Source organism: Cervus canadensis, chromosome X (assembly GCF_019320065.1).
Source record: "Cervus canadensis isolate Bull #8, Minnesota chromosome X, ASM1932006v1, whole genome shotgun sequence".
Lineage (NCBI taxonomy): Eukaryota > Metazoa > Chordata > Mammalia > Artiodactyla > Cervidae > Cervus > Cervus canadensis.
The window spans coordinates 96002348-96027347 of record NC_057419.1 but is presented as its reverse complement, the minus strand read 5'-3'; the positions used below and the strand labels follow the sequence as shown (position 1 = coordinate 96027347).

The following is a 25000-nucleotide window of genomic DNA, read 5'->3' as shown; positions in this document are numbered from 1 at the left end:
AAGGTTAAAACAGAATTATCAATAGCAGCCCAATGTATTCAAATTACAATGTACACAATTAACTAATTGTCTTGATGGACTTCTGTTTTAAATATAAAGACTATGTCCCTGTTCACAAACTGATTTGCCTGAAATGAAACCAGTAAACCAAAGTTTTCATTAAAATACAACACATGCAGTGTATTAATATGTTCTTCCATATGACAGCCAAGATTTCATATCCTTCTGTAAATTCCATTTATTCCATTTGCATTTTATTTGATTACCTTTTGTGACATTTTAGTAAGCAGAATAATGGCTCTCCAAAGATGTCCACATATTAATCTGTTAGGAATCTGTTAGGTTATATAGCAAAGGCAAATTAAGTTTACAAATGGAATTACGATTGCTAATCATGTCACTTTAAAATAGAGAAGTTTTTCTTAATTACCCAAATGAGCCCAATGTAATCACAAGGGTCCTTAAAACTGAAAGAGGGAGGCAGAAGAGAAGAGTTACATGACATCATGTGAGAAGGACTCAAGCTACCTTTGGTGGCTTAGTGGATGGAAGAAGATCAAGCACCAAGGGATATGGGCAGCCTCTATAAGCTGGAAAAAGAAAGGAAATAAATTGTTGCCTAGGGCCTCAGTGAAGGACACAGCCTTAGCAACACCTTACTATTAGTTCTGTAAGATCCATGTTAGACTTCTGACATCTCAAACTATAAGATAAATATGTTGTCTTAAACCACTCAGTTTTTGATAACTTGTAATAGCAAGAAAAACTAAAATAGGCAATTTCTACTTCTTGTCATTCATTTGTACATGCCTATCTCTCATACTAGATTAACTCTTTGGATATTACTCCATATATTCTTCAAAGTTGTGCTTTACATCCCCAACCCCAGCATGGACACATACACTGTTTAATAGAGTACCATTTTAAAATAGAAGAGCTATAAACTTTTGTTAGCTGATTGAAAGAATGAATAACACCAATCCAAATTGAACTTTTATCCCACTATTTGACCTGTAGAATTGTATAGATGCAGAGGAAGTTATACAAAGCAGAAAGAGAGACTCATTCATAGAGAACAAACATATGGATATTAAAGGGGAAAGGGGAGGGTGGGATAAATTGGGAGATTGGGATTGACATATATGCACTATTGATATTATGTATAAGACAGATCACTAATGAGAACTGTATAGCACAGGAAACTCTACTCAGTGCTCTGTGGTGACCTAAATGGTAAGAAAGTCCAAAAAAGGGCATATATGTACTATTATTGCTGATTCACTTTACTGTACAGTAGAAACTAACAAAACGTAGTAAGGCAATTATACTCCAATAAACATTTTAAAAAAAAAAGAAAAAAAGGGTATTCAGTCAGCTCATCCTCAAACTCCATCAATTAAATAAAATAACTATTTTTGAGATACTTATATGGAAACTGGATATGTTTTGAATAAAAAAGAAACAGAGTTTGAAGTCAAAAAACAAGGAAGAGAAGTAACAGTATAGAGTAGTATCTATGAGCTCAGACTCAAGAGTCAAATAGACTTAGGTTGAATCCTGGACCCATAATGTATTTATCAGCAATATGACTTTAGCCAAGTCACTTAATCTCACTGAACCTCAGTTTTCTCATCTGTCAAATATTGATAATGTTAGGACCTACTTCATATATTGTTTTGAGGATTTAATGACGGAGTGAATGTAAAAGACCTTGGCACGGAATGCATCAGTTCAGTCCAGTTGCTCAGTCGTGTCTGACTCTTTGAGACCCCATGGACTGCAGCATGCCAGGCTTCCCTGTCCATCAACAACTCCCAGATCTTGCTCAAACTCGTGTCCAACAAGTTGGTGATGTCATCCAACCTTCTCATCCTCTGTTATCCCTTTCTCCTCCTGCCTTCAATGTTTCCCAGCATCAGGGTCTTTTCCAATGAGTCAGTTCTTCACATCAGGTGGCCAAAGTATTGGAGCTTCAGCTTCAGCATCAATTCTTCTAATGAACATTCAGGACTGACTTCCTTTAGGATTGACTGGTTGGATCACCTTGCAGTCCAAGGGACTCTCAAGAGTCTTCTCCAACACCACAGTTCAAAAGCATCAATTCGTCATTGCTCAGCCTTCTTTATGGTCCAACTCTCACATCCATACATGATTATTGGAAAAACCATAGCTCTAACTAGATGGACCTTTGTTGGCAAAGTAATGTCTCTGCTTTTTAATATGTTGTCTAGTTTGGTCATAGCTTTTCTTCCAAGGAGCAAGCATCTTTCATGCCTGTAGTCACCATCTGCAGTGGCATGTTTAATCAATATTAGTCATGGGGCGGTGGCAAGAATATTGATCTTTAATTCAGAAAACCTGGGTTTTAGTCTTATGCTTTATCACTAATTTGTGATATAATGTTCAGCAACTCTTTCTGCCTTTCAATTTCTTCATCTGTCAAAATAGCCAGATAAATTAGACAAATAAATCTCTGTCTAGCTCCAAAATTATCTATCTTTGAGTATCTTATTACATTCCTAAGCCTATCAGGACCAAATTTCTAGAGTCTGACAGGTCAGTAACCACAAAAGCCAATGAGGATCTTGATGCAAGTTGAAACTTGACCTATCTAATAAAGATACATGAATGAATACTATTCCTCTTTGAAAAAGAAGGAAATCTTGCCATTTGCAACAATATGGATGGACCTAGAGGGCACTGTACCAAGTGAAATAAGTCAGACAAGACAAATACTGCATGATACCACTTATATGTGGAATCTAAAAAAAGCCAAACTCAAAGAAACAGAGACTAGTGCAGTGGTTACTAGGAGCTGGAAAGTGGGAAAAATGGTGAGATGTTGGTCAAAGAGTACAAACTTATTAGAAGATGAATAAGTTCCAGGAATCTTATACACAGCATGGTGACTATAATGAACATTATTGCAATATATATTTGAAAATTGCTAAGAGAGTAGACCTTAAATATTCTTACCACAAAAAGGAAATTATGTGACCTGATGGAGATATTAGTTAACTCTATGGTGGTAATTGTATTACAATATAAAAGTGTATCAAATCAATACATTGTGTGTCTTAAACTTGTGCATACAAGCTAAATCACTTCAGTCATGTCCAACTCTTTGCAACACCATGGACCATACCTGCCAAGCTCCTCTGTCTAGGGGGTTCTCTAGGCAAAAATACTGAAGTGGGTTGCCATTTCCCCCCCCCCCCAAGATCTTAAACTTACACAGAGTTATATGTCAATAAAGCTGAAAAAATAAAACTAATCAATTTCTCATTATTTAGTGCTAACTATATCCCAAGTTGTATGTGGAACTCAGAAGTACACTATATTAATTTAAGTGCACTATAAGCAGAAGTACCCCGGGAGTACTATTTTAAAGACAGAAGGCAAAAATCTTTCTTGATTTTCTTTCTTGAGGGGGAAAAGGCAAAAGTGAAGAAAAAGTGTGTTCTGTGAGAGAGAGAGAGAGAGAAACCTACTGTCACAACCTCTGTTTAAGTTTCAATTTCCCCCAAGGTTGTTTCCTTTTCAAGTTTGAAGAAGTTGTTTTATGTCTGGGCAGATTTGTGCTGAATAAACATTGTTCTCCCCAGAGAAGGGCCCTATGTCAAATGGCATTGAGAAGAAGTTGCCCTGCCTTTATGCTCAAGCTTTCCCAAAGCTCATGCATTGCTCAAAACTCAAACATTAGTTTAAATAAATATAGAGGAAAGGGCACCTTAGGGCAACTTCACAGCAACTCTGACCATTCATGACCCTCAAGGCACATCAATTGAATTGCAAGGCAGGATACAGTCTTTGAGCCACATGCCCAGAGCAGTTGCTGGGGATGGGAAGGTCAGGAGTTCTGAGCTGTGCAGGGGGCAATAGCCTGGCAGATATCAACAATTAGCACTTCCCTGGCAACTTAGTATCTGCTTGTTAAAGGATCACCTACTGAGTCAAAGAAAATATCTGACTTAAACTTTATGCTAAATAAAGACAAATACTTGGAATGGCTTTAAATGATGGCAGGAGTATTTTAGTGGAACTAGACTGTGTTTGTACTAAAAGAACAGTTTAATCCTATGAATATGACCTCCTGTCTATTTACCTCTGAGGTTTTCAGTAATTTTATCTTTTAAATGCATGCATTAGGATCATGAGCCACCACCATCAGTAACAGTGACTTGTGTGTGTGTTAGTCGCTCAGCTGTGTCCAACTCTGTGGCCCCATGGACTGTGGCCTGCCAGACTCCTCTGTCCATGGAATTCTCCAGGCAAGAATACTGGAATGGGTTGCCATTTACTTCTCCAAACAGTGACCTACTAAAGGGAATTATTTTTAGTTAGGAGTAGGGAGGTATGGGAGATGTACTTCCAAATATCTGAAGGTCAAGCCATCAATGATTTGAAACAAATCTACAATGACTCTTGGAATCACTGACTTGATTTATTTTTCCTGACTCTATCACAGCTTTTCTACCATAGCTGGAACAGATAGAGAATACATATTCTTTCTGGATGGAATTGATAGATGAATAATATGTCAGTCTGCCCCCTCCTATTTTAAATGAGGCAAAGATATTGAGTTTTGGTGGAGAAAATATTTATAAAAAATTAATTGCTGTAGTGCTTAATTGATGGAGGGCTTCCCAGGTGCTTCAGTGGTAAAGAATCTGCCTGCCAGTGCAGGATACCTGGGTTTGATCCCTGAGTCAAGAAGATCCCCTGGAGAAGGAAATGGCAACCCACTTTAGTATTCTTGACTGGAAAATTCCACGAATATAGGAGCCTGGTGGCTGCAGTCCATGGGATTTCAAAGTGTTCAACACGAGTGAGCATACACATGCACACACTTAGTTGGTGGAGGTTGTAACAGACTGAAGTGAAAACAAGACTTTTCATGGACATTAATGTGTTATTTAATTTAAACTATGTCTGGACTGTCTTTCCTAAGATAATGTTAAGTAGAGAAATCACTCATAGTAATGTTGGTTGGAATCTTGAGGAAAATAATGTATCTGTCTTCATTAACTTCTGCTGAAGCCTACCCTGTCTGTTGTCCAATACCAGTGTAAAGACAGGAGTAAAGAGAAGGGTCCTGAGGCCAGTTTTGTGCTTGTTGTTTAACCTTCTATTAAGGAATAAAGCCTGCCCTTACACATTTCCAGACAATTCTTCAAAAGTGACTATCCTTAGGAAAGGAGGTTCAGATATCTTAAATTCATACTAATATTTAAATCACAGAGGTTTCTTTTTTTTTTAATTTATTTTTATTAGTTGGAGGGTAATTACTTTACAATATTGTAGTGGTTTTTGTCATACATTGACATGAATCAGCCATGGATTTACATGTATTCCCCATCCCGATCCTCCCTCCCACCTTCCTTTTGGACTCTGTGGGAGAAGGCGAGGGTGGGATGTTTCGAGAGAACAGCATGTATATTATCTATAGTGAAACAGATCACCAGCCCAGGTGGGATGCATGAGACAAGTGCTCGGGCCTGGTGCACTGGGAAGATCACAGAGGTTTCTTTGCAGCAAGATTTGTTTAGCGAGACATACTGGGTGCATAAAATCAGGCTGGAAAAGAAACTCCTCTGAAATAGGGTACACAAAAAGAGGAAGCTTAGGGCAAAGGAGACACATTATATCTAATGCTGGTCCTATTTGAGTTTCCAGATTTGGAGGATTAAAGATGATATTAAATAATCGTATTTATTATATATGTTTCCTGAATGATTACCTAAACAGGGGATTCTTAACTTAGTAATCCTAGAAATGAAACCTTCACAATATATGGAACTTTATATTCATTAAGTAGTCAGTAAAAAATGTGCATCATAATTCAAAATTAGGAAGTCTCTGAAGTTAACTCAGAGATAGTCCTTTCCAAGAAATAGTAAGGCTTATGGTGTTTCCAGAACTCAGCAATGTCTGGATTCATTCTGTGTTCAATTTATGAAATCTTGAAGCTAGTCAACTACTTTGGCTAGACTTGGAGAATCTCCTTTCATGATTACAAGAAATCTTTAAGGATATTAACAAGATCCCTGGCGCTCCTTCGTCCTAATTTGCTTAGTAAGGACCTCCATTTTCTTCTTCCATGTGAAGACTGTTCCCAAATCTTTCTGAAGATCTTCAATTCCCTCAGAACAACAGAGAACCTAAGTTTCCTGCAAGACAGTGGTTCTCAACCTAGGGTGCTTTTGTTCCCTAGGTGCATTTGCCAATATTTGGAGACATTTTAGGGTGTTACAGCTGGGGGAGGTTACTACTAGCATTGAGTGACTGCAGGCCAATGAAGCCATTAAACATTCTATGATGCAGAAGACAGCCACCTATAAGAGAAAATTATCTGGCACTGAAAATTAATAATGTTGCTGAGACAGTGAAATCTTGCTTTAGGGAGATTCTTCTTTTCCTTGGGGTGTGCATGCAGTCTTGGCTAGGGCTGGACTTTCAATCTTGTCCCTTCAGCTTCTCTTTCCTCAGATTTTGAATCTTGCTCAAAATGACACAAGGACAGAAAACAAGATGCAGCACAGCAAGACAAAGCAAATTAAAAAAACACAGAAAACCAGTTGGAGTGAATTCAGTCCAGTAATGGAATCGAGATAAAATTGTGGTGTAGTTCCTTTCTGCCTGTACATCTAGACCTGGCCTGATTTCTTTCTTGTTTCTAAACTTAGTCCCCCAGACATCCTGTCCATCCTTGAAACATCCTTCTGATAAATTCCCTTTTTGCTTAAATTAACAAGAGTGTGTTTCTGTTCCTTGTAACCTAAGAACCCTATGAGAAGCACCCATTTTTACAGAAAGAATTCAATAGGAAAATTAATTTGAAGATTGTGTTTATTTGTTCCACAGTGTCAGACACTATCTTAACTGTTGAGTTATGCGAGACATGATTCTTGTCATCTAGGAACTTCAAAATCTCATTAGGGAGACTAGAAATAACCATATAAAATGATGTTGAATTTGTTTTTAAAGCAACATATGCAGAGAACCAAATGAATGGTTCAAAGAAAGAGTTTTTACTTTCTTTAGGATTTCAGAAAGAAATTTACTTGCTTTAGGATTTCAGAGAGAGGAAAGGTTTGTTTAGGCTTTTATTAGGGAAGGCTTTCTATAGGATGTAGGGTTTCAACTGACTTTTGGAAGATAGATAGGACTTGGGATGGTGAAGAGGAAGGTCTTCAAAAGGCATTGCCAGCATGGTGAAGTCAGACATAACTCAGTTCAGATCCCTCTTGTACAAGTCAAGAGTTCCTTGAGTTTGAGAAAGTTATTTGTAAAATGTAATATAAAATGTCTTAAAAAAGGCTGAGCACATGGCAGATACTAAATAAATTGTAATTATGGTAACTATTATAATTTGTCTCCAAGCTTAGATACAGAGTTGCAATGTGTAAATCAGGCAAGTAACTTGGCCAAACAAAGTACAGATAAAGTAAAGGAGTGCGTAAGAATGCAGGAAGAGGTTTTTTTTTGTTTTGTTTTTTTTAAGGCTGTATCATGGCTGCCTTTATATTCACCTGATAAGTTCAGATTCTATCCTCTTATAAATGTAGGGAATATTGGGAGATTTTTTATGGTTAAATGTTGTGGTGAAACTAATGATTTTGGAATATGATTTCAGTGCTGATATTGGATGGATTTGGAGGGATACATTTTGTTGAGCTAAACATACACATTTCATAATGTCTTCATTCATAAAAATTAAATAGTCACTTCGTGATTCTAGTGGGTTCATACTTAGTGTCCTTTGCATCCAACTGTCCTATTCCCTCCTGCTTGGCTCGCTGGCAAGTCTAATTAGAGACACATTAACAAAAGAAGACAATGAAACTTATAATAACTGTATGTAACTCTTAGGCAATATAGTCCAATAAATTGATTTATTCAATCTAACAATTGATTCTACTGATTTCTCACACTAAGTTCACAGAAATGTATCCATCATTTCAGTCAAATCAATTGTTCTGGTTGCACAGGTATATACAACTGTTGCCTGCAATAGGAAAGGAAGAGGTAATTTGGACATTCTCCTCAGAAAAGTTAGTATCAAACATATAAAACTTAGCTTTAGGAAGAAACAAGTGGTAACAGTCATAGCTTCAGTAGCACATTAAGACTAATACCATGGTATACTCTGTACAGCAATTATATTTAAGGATAATTAAACATGAGCAGCTACAGAGGGAAATGCAGGAAGAAATTCTGGACTTAAATGTTAGTACCAAACTGCATCCCTTGCTCCCATTCTTTCCATCAAAACATGAAGCTTAAGCAGCAAATTCAAAGACTAGCTCAGACCTCAATTAGTCTAGAAGTCCAAGATAAGTTTTCTAATAAAACTGTGAATCTCCACTGTGTGGTTCATGGAGCCTGGTATTGACAGTTCTCCCCTTCATTTCCCAAACAGTAATTGTGATTTTCAGATGAGGTTTTAAAAAAAGAAGAAGAAAGAAATGAGCTTGCCTGTTCATGGCATCTGCTCTAGCTAATCTGCAAATACTGTAATTATGCTGGACGCTGATAGATTTGTCTGTGGGCTTCTGGTCAGGATCCAGATGAACTGCTGAAGTTGCTGCTTTATCATCACAAATGTTCTGCACTTCTTGGCAATTCCCAGGCCTAGACATGATATTGGAATTTAATGAGGTTCCACGCCCATACATCCCACTGGGATGTGTTAGGATAAGTGCAAGTTCATTTCCTTTCATTCATGGGTTTGGGGAAAAAATGTATATGCATGAAATGTTCTCTAGAAACTGTGTTTCAGCTGACTGTTTGCCACTGTCACTGGCCTGGGAACCTTGCGTAGTTGATTAGTCTGTAGTCAAAGAGGCTAAAATCATTGATTCAGTACTTAGCATTTTTTACCTGTTTCCTGCCTACAATTTATGTCTATCTTCCTTTCCATTCTGCATATAGGAGATTTTGATCACAAGGGGGCACCAAATGAGATACCATAAGCTTCATTTAGCTTCATCTCTAAGGTGGCCATAATTCTATCTTCCTTACCTTCCAAGTCATTGTGTAGATCACATGAGCTAATGTATATGAAAGCACATAACTGAAAATTATGAAACACCTGTGAATGTAAGGCACCTAAAATTATCATGAATATTAATAAATGTTAGTAGTTGACACTTAACAATCATAAAATCAGAGTAAATATATCCATAGTCCATGGCAAATTTTAGAATGGGGGGCAACCATGACTCCAAATTTGTATCCTAATGAAAGTAAGCCAACATACTCAACTTTGAGCATGAAATACATTACCTCAAGTTACTTCCCACCTACCACATTCCAAATAATACATTTGGTGGCAAGACATATTTGAAAATAATACTAAGAACAGTCTCCAGCAATCAAGGTATCTATAATCTAGATGTGTAAGGCAGATTGACAATAATTATACCAAATAACCAAAATTATTCCTTTATAAATAAAATGCAGGTGGCAGGACTTTATTTAATTTTAATTTTATTCATGCTTTTAATACACAATATATTCACGTTGTTCGAAATGTACAAAAGGTATACAGTGAAAATTAACCTATCCACCACTATTCCTCAGCCACCTAGTTCTTCTCCTCAGAGGAAATCACTGTTATGAATTTCACATGTATCCATTCAGAAATATTCCATGCTTATACCAATTTATAAATGCATAGCACATGTGCATGCACACATATATTTTTCACAAAAAGGATAGTATTATTATGCACACTGTTTAGAACCTTGTTTCTTTCATTGAATAGTGTATCTTAGAGATATTTCATGATAGACATACTGATTTACCTCATTTTTTTAAGTAGATGTATCATAATATATCACTATATAGAAGTAACATAATATTATTAACCAGACTCCTACTGATGGATATTTTGGTAATACTCAACATTTTGCTATTTCAAACAATAGCAAACAACAAAAGTGAACATCTATTGTGACTGGGTTTTGTATACAAATATTTAAATTTTGTCTAAAGCATATTCTTTGTATTTCAAATATTTACACATAAGGGTATTAAAAATAACTGGAATATTGAAAAAATGAAGACTATAGATATTAAATTTGTATGTCTGCCTATATTATGCTACAATCAGCTTAGTTAGAAAAATAGATCACTTAATTCTGTAAGGACAAGATGCATTACAGGTCATCAACAAAGATTTATTGGAAAAATGAGAACAATTCACTAAAATTTTCCTGAATAGTTTGGATATCAGGAAGATAAAATTAATGTTATGTAAAGCTCTTTTTCGGTGCCTTTGTTTGTTATCCACAATTTTTTGTGTGTATATCGCCAAGTTTGTGCATTTCCCTAACCTTACCTGGGCTTCCCAGGTGACTCAGTGGAAAAGAGTCTGCCTGCAATGCAGGAGACCCAGGTTTGATCTCTAGGTAGAGAAGATTCCATGGAGAAGGAAATGGCAACCCACTCCAGTATTCTTACCCAGAGAATCCCATGGACAGAGGAGCCTGGCAGGCTACGGTCCATAGGGTCACAAAGAGTCGGACACAACTGAAGCGACTTAGCACACAACCTTACCTATCGTGTGCCCAACTCTTGTCTCTCTTTTCATTTAAATATCTTTGCAAATATGAGATGAACTTATCTAATGTCAGCAAGAATTCCTAACCAATCAATTAACAATGCTTTAATGATTATCTCTTACATGCCTAGCCCTACTCTAGGTCGCTTGTGAATTACAAAGAAGTATAAAACATTTCCCCTAGATAGGTAAGAGTCTAGCTGGATAGTTGAAGTAAGGCATAAATACAGAGATAATTAAAAGGAACTCAAGATATAAATATTAGCATCACATAAATTTTGTCATAAAGCATTTTATATCTATGTGCCAAGTCCTTGCATTTCTTTCTTCTAGGTGACTCTCAAATTTTCCTCATTTAAAAAGAAAAAAAAAAACATTTCTCTAGACTTCAATATTCTGACTCCTTATCCCCTCACTGCAGCATTGTTACTGAATCCTCTTAAGCTGTTTTTCCCCCCAGACCTTTGTACATATCAAGCCATTTGTCTTTAGATAGCACTAAAGATAGATAATCTTTTAGATAGTCTTTTGTTGCTATTTTTCCAAAACTCTACAGTGGTCTTCTAGCCTACTATATCATGTCCAGATTGCTCTGCATATGTCTCAAGATCCTCTAGAAGTGAGCTCAATTATATCGTGTTATTTCCAATTAATTCACGTCATGAACAACTTATTTTTACCCCACCCCACTCAACTCCTTCTTACCAGATTGTTCAACTTTAATCCCAGTGTGCTTGCTAAGTGAAAGTTGCTCAGTCCTGTCCGATTTTTTGTGACCCCATGCACTATAAAGTCCATGGAATTCTCCAGGCCAGAATACTGGAGTGGGCAGCCATTCCCTTCTGCAGGAGATCTTCCCAACCCAGCGATTAAACCCAGGTCTCCCACATTGCAGGCAGATTCTTTATCAGCTGAAACATCAGGGAAGCCCTCTAATCCTTGACTTATGTTATTAATTTTCCCTGTGTTTCTCATTCATTACTCTGCCTTTCCAAATCTTTTCCACTTCTTATGGTCTGTGTGGAGACTCATTTCCTTCATAAAACTTTGCCCAACCTGACAACAAATTTTGACCTGTCCTTTCTCCATTCCTTTACCCCGTATAGCTTTAATTTCTTTATCTGGCTGTCATGGGTCTTAGTTGAAGCCTGTTGGATGTTCACTATGCATTACAGCACGCAGAATCTTCAGTTGCTGCATATGAGCTCTTAGCTGAGGCACGTGGGATCTAGTTCTCTGTCCAAGAATGGAACCCAGTCCTCCTGAATTGGGAGCAAGAAGTTTTAGCCACTAGATCACCAGGGAAATCCCTCCACATTATAGTTTTATAACTCAAATGGTACAATGTTTTATTAAATTGTCTTCTTTGTTCTTTAATATCTTTAGTTCATGTGCTACTTCTGTGTTCATACTCCTAGGTTATACATTGAATGCAAAGATGAAAATTTTACTTCTTTTCCCTTAACGCTTAGCACAGGACTTAGTGGGAAAAATATATTTGTTCAGTGTTTTTGATCAATTATCAATTATACTAATGAAGTTACCAGTGTCTTTTGTTATATTGTTTTAGAGATTGAGATGGAGAGTGAGGGATGGTTCAGAGGTGCAGAAGTTTCAATCCACCAAAAATGTTCATTAGGATTCATGTCACTAAGAATATTTTATGTGGGTCTGAAGATTTAATGTTTATATGATTATACTTTTAAAATCTCTATTTCTTGACACTCACAAGCTAATAAAACCATTCAAAGTAGATATTCATTTGATCTTGTTGGAAAGTGTAGCTTTCAAAGTAAGTAGCCAATTTACAGTGAATCAACAGCACTCTAAATGTGCTAGGAAATGGATATTGTATGGATAGAGTAACAACTCATGTAGGAACGCTGTCTGATAAATGTTTACATGCTATCAAGTTTACAGACATTAAATACCATACAGGGTAGAATCTTTCTCATCCTGTAATTTATTTCATTTTCTCTTCTAGCTTTACTCACAGACAAACCTCCCAAGCCATTGTTCCCCATGGAGAATCAGCCAAGTGTTATAGATGTCCAGCTGGGTAAGTCTCCTTCAGGAAATAATAGATCTTAAACTTGCTCTCTGTTAACAGATGGAGAAAATTTCATGAATCAGGAAAGGTTTACTGCTACTGTTATTTCATGCAAATCAATTTGCATCTGCTCATTTATAACCCTGGAGTTCAGTGCAATAGCAGTTTAAGGAAATGAGTTTTTATTGCATCAAGGAATGGTAATACTAATTGGTTACACTGGGTATTTACTGCGCTATAGGACAGAGCTTTTTGACTCTGTGATTGATAGATTCCTGGGTGTCATGCATTGGTGATTGGTACAGAAAACTTTTCATGCTTGTCCATTCAAAATTTTTATTCAGAGGGCATTAACTCCTGGAGAACAAGCCCTTTTTCAAGATAAAACAGCCCCTCAGTACAACCTTTAGAATGATTTGATAATATTATTTCCAGTGGCACAATTCAGGACTATTTAAAACTTAAAAACTTGTTTTTAGGTTGAGATCCTGCATATTTATAAATAATATGGTGTAACAAAAAGAAACAAGTTGATTTATGGTTGCTACTGTCTTTTTACAGACTGAAATAAAGACACAAGGTATTGAGCCTCTTTTTGAGTCTCTTACCACTAATCCTTATATTCCAAGAACTTTAAGCTTAAAACTCAAAGACCTGCTAGTGTCTCTTTCAAACCATGTCCATTAAACTACATTCTTTAACATCTGTGAGCTTTTGTCTATCTTGGGTTTTGTTCTATTGTTCACTTCAGATAATTCTTTAATACTAAACAAGATAACTAGGTAAATATGCTGGCAAAGTTATTAGTTATACTTTGGGTATGTGACATTGAAATATGTGACCACAGTGGTACCTACAAATTATATAGCCAGGGAAGATGAATTGGCCCCAATATTTCACTCACTTTGGAAGTTTTTGACTCAAACTTTGATCTTTCCAATCCAATTTTTATTTTTATAGGCTCGTTTATATCTTGAAAATATGTGCGAGATTCCTCTAACCTATTCTTAAGAGCTTGTTCATTTTTATAAAATGAAACATAGCACATTATAGTTAATGCAGCCTAGCCATATGAGTAGCAGAGTTAAATATTTTAAAGAAAAAACAAAATAATAAACATGTTGTCAAGAGTGGGCTGTGAAAATGCTGAATATTCTGTAGATAATGTCAAAGTATTAGACTATCTCTCTACCATCTGAATATTACTTTGCAGAGTCTTCCACATTTTGTTAAAGCCGAATCTAGATGTGTGGACACACTCTTTCAGTAAGTTTTATTTACATCTGTCCATCCATACTGGAATAAAATACCTCAAGAGTATTTGGTGGTTTGCCAGGGGTTACATGAAACCATAAAATGATCTTGTATCATTTGTTGAAGATTCAAATGGATAAGTTATTTTTATATGAAAACATGAAATAAGGAGTAGAAAGCAAAATTCACACAACCATTTCAAATAAAACATGACTAAATTTTGTGTTTGTGGCCTCTAGGGAGATGCTTCTTCATTTTCCTCTGCCATTAAGCAAACTTCAACAGAAAAGTTTGAGGAATGTTGCTCTAAAGTAAGGAGGGAAACTTTTGTAGGGAGTAAATTTCATCATTCAGACTCACTAGGTGTCACACTTGTCTGTGCTATTCAGGACATCCCTAAGATGTATGCATATATATATATATATATATACACACACATATACACATATATATACATATACATATATATACATATTTATTTATTCTAACTTAGATATATATGCCAAAATAACTCAACAATATAACCCTGTGAAAGCGCTAGAGTAATTTGCTTCCAATTTACTTTAGATGCAAGGCTGAACTTTTCAGTTTTTATATTGTTACATAATTTGGAAACAACTTTATTGACAGAAAAGTGGAAACCTGCCCATTTTTCATTCCAGAAAGGCTGTTTCTCCAAGATGCTAGCTAAATCAACCATGTAATTCAGAGAAAGAAAAACAAAATCAGTTAAACAAAATCTTTGGCATTGCAAGGAGCACATGACTGGTTAATTTTAAGTGATTTTAACTTTTCCACAGATTTATTTAGTACTGTTTATTCACAACTGGAAATCATTTTGTATTGTAATTTACTCATGCTTCAATCGTAAGGTGATGTTAGGAGCTCTTTAAATGTCAGAGAACTCTTCAGTGTTGGTGGGGGCTCTGTAGTCAGAGTGATGAGGGCTTAGAAATCCTAAGCATAAAATTGAGCTAGAGAAAGATAACTGGGGTGATTGGACATCCTTCTGTATATCTTGAAAAGTTTTAGAATTCAGTAAGGTCTCAAAACCTCTAGAAATTATTTTACTCCATTTTTTAAAAATTTACCAAGCACATGCAGCTTCAGATATCCTTAAAACTAGAATTGAAATGAGAACTACCCAAAATATAACAATCTGAACTAAATGGCTAAGGACATTACCAAGTTCAGATTTGCCAAATCCCAATATTTAAAATTTTTGAGATAACGTTATAGTGGATTAAAGCTAGCCCCAGATTTTTTCTCCTATCCCTACCATTTAAATGTAGTTTCTCATTCCACTCCCCTTGAATCTGGTTGGTCTGGGAAATACTTGGACAATAGAGTATGGAAGGAATAATATTTGAGGATATTGGAGGCTGGGCCAAAAGCAATCTCATAACTTCACTTTGGGTCTCTTAGTCTGATCTGAAATTACCATGCTGTGAGAAACCCAAGCCACATGTAGAGGCCCTAGAGAATGAGATACCATTTGATGAAAGAAAGGCTAACAAAGAACCAAGGAACCAGACATGTGAGTGAATGAGTGTGAATCCATGTTGGAAGTGAATCCTCCAGTCCCAGATGCCCTGACTTTTAAGTTCAGAGATAAACCTTTGAACTGAACTCTTCTTAGATTTCTGACCCTCAAAATCATAAACAAACAAAAAAGTTTATCATTAGCAACTAAGCTAGGTGTAGTTTGTCAAACAATAGATACACAGAGCCAACATTAATTAATTTTCTCCAGAATATTTTGAATTCTGTTTTCCCCATGAAGAAGAGTCTCATGCAGGCATTTTATGCCAAATTAGAAATATTGTAGGAGCTATTTAAGTATCAATTTCAAGACTGTTTTAAAAACATGACCTGGAATTATTATTTACTTTGTGTGGTTTTTTTTTTTTTTTTTTGAGGATTACAATCAGTTTTCAATTCTGCATATTTGTAAAGGCAAGCCAGTAAATGAAAATTTGGGGTTGAAATGCATACTTTTTATTGCATGGAGTTGGCATCAGTACAGATATTTTGTTGTGTCTCTAGAGGAAAATAGACATCTTGACTTTCTCTCTCCTATAGTGTAATCCATTAGTCATCCACAAGATTCTAGAAATTTACATACTTTTTGCTGACATAGTGATGACAGTTTGGTTGTTGCTAAATTGTGTTCACATTGTGATGCTGAAAGAAGATTAATCTTAACCAAATAACTATATATTTTGAGATGATAAACATGTTCTTAACAAAATAATATTAAAACTTTTGTTTTCACAAAGCAAGCCTATTCAGTTAAAGCTGCTTGTGGCAATGTATGAAATATAAAGACAAAAGCAATACATAAAAAACACACACAAATCCAATTTGGTCCTATAATCTTCCACTTATTTTCTCTCTCTAAAGGTAAATTTAGCTTTTAATTTGATGAATAAACCTTTGCTATACCAGGGTTAATTAGGTTTCTGGCAGTTGAAAAGGAATCTATTTTCAATGGTTTTATAAGAAAAAATAACACTATCACAGTATATTAATTTATATTATGCTTTAATATCAAATTATTAAAACATCATAGAGGCATCTGCCCCACTTGAAGTGTGTTGATGCTAGGTAGACCTTTCTTTTGGATACAGCTTTTTTTTTTTTTTTTTAAAGAATCCAAATGCATGCTTTACAAACTGTAACAGAGTCCTAGAAATTTTGAAAAAGCCATGAATGCATGTGGATGGAAAGATTTGAGATGTGACATTTAATTTCAATTAAGGGTGAATTTGGAAATGTACTCTGTTCTTCTCATTGATGATGATAGCTATTTTTCCTGGAAGTTTCCTAAGACTTAAATTACCAGTCAGTGTTATGCATAAAATAGATATAAACACTGTTTATTTTCTCTTTTGTGTTAAAGACTTAAAACCTTGGGGTCTAAATTATATAAGAAAAACTCAGACGAGTGGAATAATTACAAGCTAATTGAATACCAGATGAATCTGATCCAATACCAAAGATTCTCTTTATTTCTCATCTATCTCATTCAGGATTTATTTTATTTTTACAGGCTGTGTAAATTCATCTTTAATGACTGTGTTTTGTACTACAGGCTCAAACTTTCTCTGTGTGTATAAGGAGTTTTAATCGTCATCAAAAATCAATTTCACCAGCATATCAGTTTCTACTGAAAATTATATTAAGTCCCCTAAGAGACCACTGTATACTACAAGAGAATAAGGGAAAAGATAGTATTTAATGCAATACTTAGGACTACAAGGAAAAAATAAATAACTAATTGAACCCTGAATTAAGAAGTTAGCTGTTCAGTCAAATCTTCCTTTTTTTTTTTTTTTAACTCGATTACCTTAAAACGTTTTTCAAGTTCTTAATGGATCCCAAATACTGTGTTAGATCCTAGGAATATAGAGGTGAATAAAACCAGGGCCTTGGCCTTAAGGTGTTTCTAAGTCTAGTGGGGAAGAGAGATGTGTAAGTAGAATTGCAATGCAATATGATAACAGCTTGGGCATCCCAGGTGGCACTAGTGGTAAGGAACCCGTCTGCCAATGCAGGGGCCACAGGAGACATGGGTTTGATCCCTGGGTTGGGAAGATCCTTTGGAGGAGGGCATGACAACCCACTCCAGTATTCTTGACTGGAGACTCCCATGGACAAAGGGGCCTGGCGGACTACAGTCCATAGGACTGCAAAGAGATGGACAGGACTAAATCAACTTAGTACACATACACACATGATAATGGCCAAAACAGAGATGGGAAAAGAGAAGAGTGATTTCTTTGTGGCAGGACCTCATAAATTAACAATTCCATACTCTTTGAGGTTCACCCAATATAATGACAAAATGTTGTAGCCTCATTCCAAGTACTAAATTGTTTTAAAATAATCAAAAATTGCCAGGATATAATATACTATAATCCTAATTTATCCACCATTTCTTCAGTATGGTAAATACTGAAGATGGAAACTTAGGATCTCCCTGAGCCTCTTCAGTTTAGCAAAATTAGTCAACTACTTCTAAAGTTGTCATAGAACAAATAATCCAAAGCAGGTCACCAACCAACTGAGCTAAAATGTCAAGCCACAATTAATATCAATATAAATAGCAATATATGAGTATTCCATTAGCTGGAATCATATATATGCATCATGAATCACATTATATGCATATATATAATGCTGGTAGCAAGGGATTGCTTTAAATTACTTTAGTTTTTGTATATTACTGTGCTTTTTAACTTCAAATAACTCCTTGAAAACCTTCATTTAATCTTGAATAAGTAAAGACTTTGGAGAGGAAAAAGAAGGGTATCATGAGTTCACTTAGCATTCTTGGCACACACAATTGGAGCTGGTTCATGGCAGCATTCACTGTTCCTTGTAGATATTCTAGGGTTAGTGAGCTGTTTCCAAAATATCTATTTTTTACAGGATAACATGTACAAGCTTAGCCTGAGATATCCCAAACTGCAAGCCATTCTATTCCGCAGATTGTACAATGTTTGCATTATTTACAGCTTTGGAAATTCTGGGCCAGCTTTTTCCATAAGAGTTGGCTGTCATATTAATGCTTGAGACTGACACTGGTTTACTTACTTTAAATTTATATAACTTAATCATACTTGTTTTGAGCCACTTGATAATGAAAAGAAAAATGTTAACACTTTACTTAAGATTTATCTTTAATATAACAAGTTAATTATGAACACCTTAGGAATAACATAATTGTTGACCAGAACTCTATTCCATATATTGCTATTTTAGGGCATTGCTGAAGCTTATGCCTCATTGACATATTAATATAAACTGTGGGGTGTTTCATCACACTTTCATTAATGCCAATATCATGATTTTATGCATATTAAAACTTATTTGAGAATTTACTATGTATAGACACTATAATACACATTTGTACATACACTGTTTTATTTATTCCTCACAAGAGCCCAAAGTAGTAATAGGTATTATTGAACCATTTTGCAGGTGAAGAAACTCAGTTTCTTCAGATAAAACAACTTTCCTGAGGCTACATATTTAGTAAGCAGTAAAAATGGGATTTCAATCAGATTTGTCTGATTGCAGTTTATTACTTTTTTATAGCATACTGAGTATGGTAACTTTATCTAAGGCCCCAAATTATATCCTCAAAAAAGCTATCAGGGTAATAGAGACATTTTAGTAATATAACAACAACTATAGCAATTGTATTATATGTATTATAACTGCACATGAAGTAGAGATTATTTAGTAATAGTTCTACTAGTAATAGATATTATTGTTATAATAATACTTAGTAGTATTATTTTAATAATAACTCTACTACTCTTACTAGTTTTTATTGCCAGTAGTATTAAGTAGCAGTAAAAAGTGAAAGTTGCTTAGTAGTGTCTGACTCTTTACAACCCCATGGACTGTATGGAATACTCCTGGCCAGAATACTGGAGTGGGTAGGTGTTCCCTTCTCCAGGGGATATTCCCAACCCAGGGATCAAACCAAGGTCTCCCGCATTGCAGGAGGATTCTTTACCAGCTGAGCCACCAGGGAAGCCCAAGAATACTGGAGTGGGTAGCCTATCCCTTCTCCAGCAGATCTTCCCAACCCAGGAATCAAACTGGGGTCTCCTGAAATGCAGGTAAATTGTTTAAGAGCTGAGCTACCAGGTAATCCATAGTAGCAATAGAGCTATCATTTAGTGATTGCTTACCATGTACTGAGGTTTCCCTGGTGGCTCAGATGGTAAAGAATCTGCCTGCAATGCAGGAGACCCAGGTTCAATCCCTGGGTCAGAAATGTCCTCTGGAGAAGAGAATGGCTACCCACTACAGTATGCTTGCCTGGAGAATTCCATGGACAGAGGAGCCTGGTGGGCTACAGTCCATGGGATCGCAAAGAGTCAGACAGGACTGAGTGACTAACATTTCCACTTTTCACACTACTATATACTGACACTATATTAATACTTTATATGCATTATATCATTTAATCCTCCCAATAACTCTATGAGATAGATGCAACTATTTGTCCCACTTTTAAGAGAATCATTAAGATATTTTTCATATACCATAGAGCTGACTGACAAATCATATATTCCAATTATTTCTAATACATTCAGAGTTGTTCAACCCTCACCACAATCAATTTGAGAACATTTTAATATGCCCCCTGAAACTCCAAACCCATTAGCAGTCACTTCTTAGTCCCCTACCTTCACCCCCACCACCATCTCTAGGCAATCCACTAATAATTTTTCTTTATAAATTTGCTTATTCTGGACATTTAATATAAATGACTTTGTACAACATGTGGTCTTTTGTGGTTGGCTTCTTAACATATTGTTCTCAAGGTTCAAGCATGTTGTAGTTTATAACAGTACTTCACGCCTTTTTAACTGCCAAATAATATTCCATTCTATGGATATAATAAATATTATTTATCCATACATCAACTTAAGAACATTTTTCTTTTTTCCTTTGGCTATTATAAACAATTCTGCTATAAATAGTAGTGTACAATTTTTTGTGTGTGTGTGGACATATGTTATTATTTCTCTTGAGTTATCATTTATACCTAGGAATAGAGCTGTCAGATCATTGGTCACTCTATATTTAACCTTTTAAGGAATTGCCATATTTTTTTTGCAAAGAAAATACACTATTTTACATTCTCAGTGGAAATACACAAGCATTCTAGTTTATCCACATCCTCACCAATGCTTGTTATTTTTCGTTTCTTTGATATAGTTATCCTAGCAGGTGTTTAGTGGTATCTCATTTTAGTTTTGATTTATACTTCCATAATGGTTAATTATGTTAAGCATCTTTTTATGTGTTTATTTGTCATTTGTATGTCTTTGGAGAAATGTCTGTGGCCCATTTTTAAAATGAGAAAATTTGGCTCAGAGATGTTACTAAGCAGTTTATAAATGGTGAGACCTAAGTTGACACTCTTAACACTTACCCATAATGTCCATTAATGTTAGTTGTTTACACAGTCTCCTGGGGGCTTAGTTTTGTTCTCTTATTAAAAAAAGGATTTTGGATAGAAGGCGAGTGATACTATATGAATAAGTTAAAAGAGTATCCAGTGTGAATTAATTCAGTGGGAAAATAGAAATGAGTTAAAAAGCATTATTTTGAATTTTTGACCATTGTAACACATGCCAAAGCATATTTTCAAATGGCAAAGTAATTCAGAAGCTACAGGCATACCTGAAACAGGCTATGAAACACAAGACAGTATAGAAAATCTTTCCAAAGGCATTTACACATAAATGACCAGAAAGCTGCATGTATGTTCCATCATCTGAACCAATACCAAGAAATTCATCTGTGTCACTCAGTGGTACTAAGGATAGATTAGAGACTAAAAAATACATTAGGAAACTCTCTGCTTTTGGAACTTATTAGGAATATGTATCAACTAAGGACACTATTCTCCAATAATGTGTTCTGTCTGTGTTAATATAAATGTCATCAGCTTTATAATACTTTTCAACAGTTTTGTCTTCTAACCCATTTTGAGTAGTGGCTAGTGTATCCCTTTTAAATATCTGAAAAGGGAAAAAATAAAGCTACATATTTTGACTATGTCTCAACATCCAACATGAACTGGGGGAAAAAGAATAATTTAGGTACTGCTTCCAACTCAAATAACATATTTTATATAAATACAGGTGGATTTCATATTATAGGTAAACTTGTAAAAAGTTGAAGGAAATATCATGTGGGTGGTTCACCTGTAAACACTTTTAAGTGTCTTCAGAATTGAAATGGAAGGGTGGTTTTTCATTATTTGAATAAGTCCCTTAATTATTTTCTACTCTTTATTTGTCCAGATGTGGCTTAAACTTTGGAATATCTTTTGATTCCTTGTGTGTGTGTGCTCAGTCATGTCCAACTTTTTGAGACCCCATGGACTCTAGCCCACTAGGCTCCTCTGTCCATGGAATTTTCAAAGCAAGATTACTGGAGCAGATTGCCATTTCCTACTCCAGGGGATCTTCCCAACCCAGGGATCAAACCTGCATCAGTTGCGTTTCCTGCACTGGCAGGCAGAATCTTTACCACTGCACCACCTGGCAAACCCTTAGAAACAGTTTTTTCCAGAAATCACATAGAGCTATCAGGAGTGGTATAAAAATATCTGGCTTTGTTAACAGGTACATGTGTTGCTGTTAATTGGAGAATATAAAAAACCTCTCTGCTTTCCTCCCCATCCTTTCCCTAATTATCTCCTGTACTGTTATAGTAGACAACCACAGATCATACTCAACACAAAATAAGGGACAGGCAAGAGGTCTGGAGGAAAATCTCAGAGGCTTCTGATGCCATAGCTGATAGTCTAGAGTCAAGGTAACAACCTGAAGGCTGGAAGCTTACAGGTGGTGAGAAAATAGGTCAGGTAAAAGAGTATGCCAATCTTGGGTTCTTAGCAAGGTGAGAAAGTGAGACTGAGAAGCCATCCAAAAATCAAGCAACAAATGGATACTGAAAAGTTAAAGACAGTGGCATGAGACCTGTAAGAATTGACACTGGATTTCCATATTGTTACTGGGCATGTGTTGTGTTCAGTCATTCAGTTGTGTCCTACTCTTTGTGACCCCATGAACTATAGCTTGCCAGCTCCTCTGTCCATGGGATTCTTCAGGCAAGAATACTGGAGTGGGTAGCCATTTCTTTCTCCAGGGGATCTTCTTCCCGACCCAGGGCTCGAACCTGCATTGCCTCCATTGGCAGGTGGATTCTTTACCACGGTGCCACCTGGGAAGGCCACTGGGCATGGTCCCTCAAAAAGAAGGTTGGAAAGAACTGGGGCTTAGAGAGACAGGAGGACACACCTGGCGGTTAGGAGCAGTTTAAGAGCACATGGGTGAAAAAGGAGCACCATCAAAAAAAGTGAAAGGCAAACCTAGCCTGAGACCAGTTCTAACAGAAACAGTCTAGTTCTGCCAGTATCTGAATTTTAAAAATTGGATTAATAGTGTGTGCATCATGTCAAAAAATACAGATTGGTTTTATTTACAAATGCAGTATCAACCCAGAGCTTCTATATATTGATATTTTGTGTATGCTTTAAACATTTGTTTTCCATGAATAGCAGCTTTGGTCCATGGAGGGCCTGTAACAGTTTGCTTTCCTTAGTTGCAAATGTGTTGAGAGTCCTCCCACTGCTATAATGATGATTTTCCACTTAGTAGCTAAGCTGTTTGATGAGATTCTTTACTTGGTGAGATGATGACAATGGTATGATGATGAGTCAGCAAAGGAACAAAAGGAATGTGAGCAATTGTAATGAGAACCTGCCATAAAGGAGAGGGAATTGTGGTTAAGGCCAAACTGAAAATTCCTTACTCAATTATGGAAAAGTGTTAAGTTCTTTGGAGAGGAAAGAATTGTGACAATTTTAGGTAAGAGAATTATAGAAGGAAAAGGATTAATTTTAATAATCATGTCTCATGTTTATGTAGTATACTTCTCTAAGTAAATCAAAGCTTTTTTTCAGGTACTATTTACTTAATTTCTTTAATATTTTTGGAAAACAGGGTGAGTCTTTATTAACCACTGACACATGGGGAGATCAAAGTTCTTTGTGACACCCACAGGCAGTTTAACTGAACATACTAGTGAGGAATCAGCTGGATTGGTACTGAATGAATGCCTAACCAATTATCAGACAACTCAGAATTACTATTGACTCTGCTATTAAATATGTACAAATGTTTAGCAGGGATGATCTACTAGTCACTTCTGGATGTTTTGCTATTTTCTATTTCAGTCTAGTCACTAGCTTGCATACGTATGTGCATGTTCAGTTGTTTCAGTCATGTCCAACTTTTTGTGACCCCATGGACTGTAACCCACCAGGCTTCTCTGTCCATGGGATTCTCCAGGCAAGAATACTAGAGTGGGTTGCCATGTCCTCCTCCAGGAGATCTTCCCAACCCAGGGATATAAGCCAGATGTCCTGCATTGCAGGCAGATTCTTTATCCACAGAGCCACTTATAACCTGGTAACAATTGTTCTCATGAGTGAGCACTTAGTATATCAGACTAGGTCTTAAACTTTGTAGATTGGTAGCCTGTGTTTGCTCTTTGGTTCTAGGTGTTGATGTCTGGTATTTTACTTTTTTCTTTCTTCTGATATGTGAAGTGTTCTTAAAGAGAACATGAGCAAAAACAAGATGGTGCTAGCAGAGGTTACATGTTAAATTTTGCAAAAGATGAGGGGGAGACCCTGCCTTCATACAATGTGTAGAAATAACTCAGTAAGAATGGAACTTCTCATTTGTCAAAGGTGAGTCCATGGTTCTGTTAGTTCACTAGGTTATTATTTCTTTTAAACCTTCTATTAACAGACTTCCGTCATGTCTGTATATGCCAAATAATAATTATATTAATCATCTTCCAGTTGTCTTCTTCAAATGTGTTGTTTTATTGTATTTAACCTGCTCTCATCAGCATTTTAACTACATCCCAGTAATCTTCATTCATGGCAGAAGGAAATAGTGCATTTTTATTTAATTCTACAGATCTGGAAACCAGTGTCATATCCAAAGTCACTGAACAAACAGACCAAGGCCATTCAATATAAAAAACCTCCAAAGTCCCCTCTCTATTTAAAAAGGTCTCAATTTTTTTTTTTAATTTTTTTATTAGTTGGAGGCTAATTACTTCACAACATTTCAGTGGGTTTTGTCATACATTGATATGAATCAGCCATAGATTTACACTTATTCCCCATCCCGATCCCCCCTCCCACCTCCCTCTCCACCCGATTCCTCTGGGTCTTCCCAGTGTACCAGGCCCGAGCACTTGTCTCATGCATCCCACCTGGGCTGGTGATCTGTTTCACCATAGATAGTATACATGCTGTTCTTTTGAAATATCCCACCCTCACCTTCTCCCACAGAGTTCAAAAGTCTGTTCTGTATTTCTGTGTCTCTTTTTCTGTTTTGCATATAGGGTTATCATTATCACCTTTCTAAATTCCATATATATGTGTTAGTTTGCTGTAATGTTCTTTATCTTTCTGGCTTACTTCACTTTGTAAAGGGGCTCCAGTTTCATCCATCTCATTAGGGACGGTTCAAATGAATCTTTTTGATGGCTGAGTATTTCCATGGTGT

The 25000-nt window shown here is 36.1% G+C and overlaps 1 protein-coding gene across 1 annotated transcript in view; it reads left to right on the top strand.

Annotated features, from left to right (window-relative positions):
* IL1RAPL2 (interleukin 1 receptor accessory protein like 2) overlaps positions 1–25000 on the top strand; it is a 1253914-nt gene that overhangs the window by 919339 nt on the left and 309575 nt on the right. The window contains exon 6 of the mRNA XM_043459580.1: positions 12552–12626. Coding sequence (XP_043315515.1) covers positions 12552–12626 — 75 coding nt within the window. The remainder of the gene's footprint in view (positions 1–12551; positions 12627–25000) is intronic.